General features: G+C 37.0%; 1 protein-coding gene across 1 annotated transcript; it reads left to right on the forward strand.

Annotated features, from left to right (window-relative positions):
• Positions 1–2,789: 2,789 nt before the first annotated feature.
• LOC309512852 (serine/threonine-protein kinase pim-3-like) lies at positions 2,790–6,000 on the forward strand (the record flags this gene model as incomplete). The annotated part of the gene is made up of 8 exons (XM_082188574.1): positions 2,790–2,848; positions 3,006–3,156; positions 4,075–4,245; positions 4,321–4,415; positions 4,562–4,612; positions 4,704–5,082; positions 5,273–5,449; positions 5,927–6,000. The coding sequence occupies exons 4-8, from the start codon at positions 4,344–4,346 to the stop codon at positions 5,998–6,000; spliced, it is 753 nt and encodes a 250-aa protein (XP_082044700.1). The 5' UTR covers positions 2,790–2,848; positions 3,006–3,156; positions 4,075–4,245; positions 4,321–4,343.

Raw genomic sequence — 6,000 nt, forward strand, 5'->3', positions numbered from 1 at the left:
ACAGAAATGTGCAATTTCTTGAGGGTTATTAGTCACTGTCCCATCAATATTTAAAGATTCAATTAATGAGGTTTTTAAACAACTCTTTTCTAATCTGAAAAATATTTGCTGTGTTACATTCTCCTTCCTCTGTCCATTTTTGTCTAGATCTTATATAAGCACCCTGTGCTATAAGCGTACAGCTCATCTAATTTACATTGCAGTTCAGCATACTCAAGCTTATCAGATTCAGAAAGCAGCTCTGGGGGTTTAGAAGAAAAAGTATTGAAATTTTAGACACCACCTTATTTTCTTCTGCTCTTTTAAGTTTGGCTAAGTTACTAGCAAATTTTCCGAAATATTTACCGATTTCAAACTTCAACAGCTCCCACTGGCAACAATATGAATCTAACGCTAATTCTCATTTCCAATATTGCTCAATCAATAATGTAATATTCTTTTTAACATCTTTATACAGGAGAAGAGAATTGTTCAGTTTCCAATAAGAAAGAGTTGATCTGAAATCAAGGGATGCTGAGAGACTAACCTTAAGAGAGACAGCACTGTGGTCTGTAAGAGGCGTGGCGTGAATGCTGACTGATTTACAACTGTTTGCTAGGTTTTGGGAAATAAGCCAATAATCTATTCGAGACTGCTTAGAGTGGTCCTTGCTGCTCCAGGTATAGAGTCTCAGCTGTGGATATGTTTCTCTCCATATGTCAACAACATTAAATCACATCATAAATGCATCCATAATTGGACTTACAGAAGCAGCTCTGGAAGGAAACCTATCTAAATCACTATTTAACCATATTATAATCCCTACCCAAAATAATACCAGCATTGGGGTATTTATTTATCCAGTACTGTATATTATCGCTAATCATATCAATTAAGGTGGTATTTTCCTTAGAAGGATTATACCCATACACATTTAAAAGAACTGTGGTGGTCTAGCCAAGTAAAACCACTAACAAAAGAAATGACCCTTGGGGTCACTGTCAAGGTGTAGTATTTCACCAGCAAACTTATTTTTCGAAATGGCGACACCGATCGCTCTGGACCGTGAGACATCCAGATATCATTGCCCCACTGGGACCTCCAAAATGTAGCATCATCCTGCGTGGAATGGGTTTCTTGAAAAACACAAAAATCAAATCCGTGGTTTTTAACAAACAAAAAAGGGCTTTGCGTTTCACATTGTTTCACAAAGACGTTGATACAATTAGAATGCATAATGCATAGAATGCAAGCCCCTGCCCCCTTTTGTCTCAAAATGTATTGTGCCCCTCTCTGATAATTGTAAAAAATTATAATTAACTCATTAGACAATTAGAAAAAATAACTCTAGAAAATAACTTTTTGCACTATATTACATGTTCATTATATATTTCTTTTTCTGTATATCTGAATAAATCGAAAAATCTAAACGTTTTTATATCAACCATTTAAAACAAAGTTAGTATTATAACTTAATTAATATTAACGTGATCTTAAAGTATTTGTTATCCCTGTGGCTCCCTCTGGTGGACAACATTAGTATTCATCGCTGAATCGAATTGACATAAATGTCTGATACTTTTTTTTTAACGATTACATTTTTTTTTTATGATTATTTTATTAGGCTACTGATAATATAGCCTCATCAAACTCAAATTCACTGATTCATTTCATGGTACCTTATTTCATGCTTTAACAGTTGAATTTTAAACTTCCATTTTGTAGCTAAACAGTAATGATACATTATTATATCACTTGTTAATGGTTATTTATATTTAATAATTACATTCAGTCCTGCATGAACAGATTCGGTTTGCTTGCAGATTCGATGTGCGCTCACGCGCTCTGCTCACGCGGGCGACTTCGGATGCGCGTGCCTGCATATGACGGATTCGAATTTTAGTTGCTATGGTGACGCGTCCCATGAATTCTTTCTGACTCGCAAATACTTTGTTCGCTGTCTGCTGGTTGAGAAGCGAATTCAGAGACTTTTGCCGAATCTTTCTGTGCTGATCTTGCGATTTTGAAGCTGTTTGGAGGATTTCAGAGAGGAGACTTGTATTCTTGAAGGAGATCGGATATATCATCTAACGTTACATCGTTTTATAAGTTTTTTAAAGTTCACATTATTTCTGAGGACTCGTTAACGTTAATTGTATTGTTCTTTTCTTATTTTAGAGGGAGTTTGGAGTTTGTTTATTTATTTATTTGTTGCGGGGAGGGATATTTCTGAGGAGCATAGTATTTTATTGTATTGTATTGCATTTTGTATTGTATTTGTATTGTTTTGATTGCAGTTTGAAGGAGGATGCAAGGCCCGACCCGGACACACACCGAGATTATTCCTGGACATTTAACACCTCTGTTTTGTGAGTTTGTTTCTCTGTCCAGATTATTCAGCACCGAAATTGAGATGCCGATGAGAAAGAGGAGGAGGATGGATAGTTCTGTGAAGCTTCGTTGGAGCGGCATCATCTCAGACCAGAATAACGTTACTGCACCGATAGATGAGAGAAGAGCTGAGGGTAAGTCAAATGACCATTGGAGAATATCACTGGAGTGTCATTAATGACCAGATATGACCACACCATATTATATCAAAACACAACTGAAGTTTGATCAAGCCAATAATCAGATTTTTATTTATTTATTCCAAGACATGTCATGAATATTTAAACAAGGATTGTTGAAAAAATAAAACATTTTAACAGAAGAATAGCCATAATATGAGTATCCAATGTTTAATAATTATAATTATTTGTTTGAAACATGCTTTTGTTTGATATTCTCTGCTTTAGATCCAAACTGTCTTCAAACCCCTCCATCTCCAGTCCACCACAGTCCTGCACTTTTCCGGAATTGGTTTGAGGTATTGGCCCTAATAAGCTACAAATGAATTTGAATATATTAATACTTGATAGATTTTGACACCTTTTTGTGCATTCGTATTAAATGTTCTTTGTTTATTGTGATATGGGAAGAAATCCAGGTCAAATCTCTTCTATGTGCTCTATGTGTATCACCAGCCTGTTAGTGAGGAAAGTGATAGTTCTGTAGATCTGCTCTCTCTTCACTGGAGTTGTGGAGAGCATATCTCTCTTCACTGGAGTGTCTCAGGTCAGGGTCAGAAAGTGGAGGATCAGACCACTGCAGCCATTAGTGAGAGACACGCTGAGGGTAAATCCAATGACCAGTTGACAATGTGTAAATGCTCTGTTTATTAATGCTCTGTACATCATTAAGTCTACATCATTTTCAGCTAGATATGAGTATCCATTAATGGAAACGTGTCAATCATGGGAACTTAATTAATTAAGGGATTTTTTCTGTTCCCTTGGATGAAGTGCCATTAATTACCATATGTTACAAATTCACACCTATATCAAAATCCAAAAGTTTGATCAAAGTTATGATTTTTTTCCAGGACATGTCTTGAATATTTAAACAGAACTTTATTTTTTTAAGAATTCATGTAGTATCTGAAGAATCACCATAATATGACTATGCAGTGTTTAATTGATTACTTTCATTTAATACCATTTAATGTAATTAATAATTAATTAATTAATTAAATTTTATTATTTATTTATTTAATTGATTAACTTTATTCATTTATTTTGTATCATAAATTTTAAGGCCAGACAAGTAGTTTGTTGAGAGTTTGGTTTGTAAAGCAGGACTATACGCCTGCGCACATATATATTCAAACGCGCATACCTATAGACTAAACTCGTAATACGCATGTGCACACCGTCAGCGTTCTCACAGGTTCGCGCTTTTAAAGTTTGCGCTGAGAGAACTTAAGAGTTTTCTGTTAAAACGGTGTCGTGTTAGCGGCCCCTAAGTTAATAACTAATGATTGTTGCGACGAAAGTGAATCAATCAAAACGAACTTTACCTGGACAATAACTTTATTCTAGAGCTGCTATGAAGCCAAAACAATCTCTGCTACTTTAATTTCCTATTATCACTGTAAAGCTGCTTTGAAACAATCTACATTGTTAAAAGCACTATATAAAAGAAGGTGACTTGACTTGACTAATTATTTTTTGATTGCTTTTAAACATGATTTTGTTTGATATTCCTTGCCTTTAGATCAAAATTGTCTACAGTCCAGTGCCTGTGCTGCAGAGGATCATGGTCTTCAGGAAGCTCTATCCGGTGGTCTTGAAGATCAGCAGGTTCAAACCCCTCCAGCTCCAGTCCATCACAGTCCAGTCAGTCCAGCACCAGGTCACAACAACAGAGTGGACGAGACAACTGAGGGTGAGTTTACGGCCATGACCTCAAGCATTAAACTCACTGCTTTCCATGCAACTAAAATGAATCATCTTTTTGCAGACAACATTTTGAGCCGGTATGAAATGGGAAGAATGCTCGGTAAGGGATCATTCGGCTCTGTTTATGAAGGGAAACGCTTGGAGGATGGTCTTGAGGTATCGTCATTTTCTTACAATATTTAGCCAGCAAATTATGTTGTCTCACTATATCCATTTCAAGTCTTTTTGTGTGTATTTTTCCACTATACTTACGGCATTTGACATGTTAGAAATGTAACATCTTTTTTTTTTTGGTTGATCAGGTGGCAGTGAAAATTGCCAGAAAGCCGCAGAACATGAAGTACATCTACATTGTAAGTAGGCTACACTCACTATGTTGTTTTCAAATTAAAATATGAAAAACATAATGACAACCCCTTCATATAACAATGATCTTTCTTCCAGCCTGGTCATCCCGGACAATTGCCATTAGAGGTCGGCCTATTAATCCTTGCTAATAGGGGCCCCAAAGTTTCAGAGATCATTGAGCTGCTGGACTGGCAGGACCAGCCTGACCAATATATCATGGTCTTGGAGCGTCCCTCACCCTGTGAAGATCTGCGGCATTTTTGGAAACGTCACAAAGGCATCCTAGATGAGGACACAGCGCGGTTTATCATGGCGCAGGCAACGATGGCTGCTCATATGTCCTGTCGCCGTGGAGTGTTTCACCGTGATGTTAAGCTGGAGAACCTGCTGATCAACACAGAAACCCTTGAGGTCAAACTGATTGACTTCGGGTGCGGAGATCTCCTGCAGGAAGCTGGCTATGAAAGATTCTGTGGTATGAATTATGAATCAAACCTGTAGTTTGGGACTTAGGTTCTAGTGACTAGTTCAATTGGTATCATATTAAACCATATCTCACATTTGAGGCAGCATTTTTTTAAATTAAAAACACCAGGTGTTTTGACCACATGTTATGGTATTTCATGCTATGGTACTTACCCATCAGACAAACCTTTTTTCTGCAGGCACTCGACTCTACTGCCCACCTGAGTACTACACAGAGGACAAGTACCACGGGAAACCAGCTACTGTGTGGTCTCTGGGAGTGCTCTTGTTCCTGTTGGTGTGTGGACGCTATCCAGAACCAAGAGACAGGCAAATGATTGATGAAGACGCCTGGTCTGATCCTGGCTTGTCAAACGGTAAGATGGCATTCATCACAACAAAGAAGACCAACTGTAATTTAAATCATACAAAACAAAGAAATTACGAAAAAGTAACACCTGAGCCAAGTGCCTGTATAGAAGATAGATACTGTATTGGATAATACAAGCTTTTTTTTCTTCTTTTTTTTTTTTCTGACCGTACTTTATAGGATAGTCGAACCTTACAGCTTAATACAAAGACAGTATGTTTGTAAAGTTTAAGGTAATAATCTGACTCACTTCTATCGTTCTGCACAGAATGCTGCCTCCTGATTCGATCCCTCCTGAAGATAAGCCCAAGACAAAGGATTTATTTGAGGAAAATCCTTGAACATGAATGGTTTAAGGTAATGAGCCTAAGATCAGCTACAAATGATTTTGAAGATTATATTCACTTTTCATTTGAAAGATTTAAAAAATGTTTTCTTCTAATTGTAATCTATGACTGTAACCTTTTTTGTTTGTTTGTTTCAGGTCACAGAATAAGACATAAAGAGGAATGTCAGAGCTGCATGTCATGTCGGAATTCCTCCCAGAAGTTCCTGTGA

This window comes from Leuciscus leuciscus (assembly GCF_965113295.1).
Source record: "Leuciscus leuciscus genome assembly, chromosome: 13".
NCBI lineage: Eukaryota > Metazoa > Chordata > Actinopteri > Cypriniformes > Leuciscidae > Leuciscus > Leuciscus leuciscus.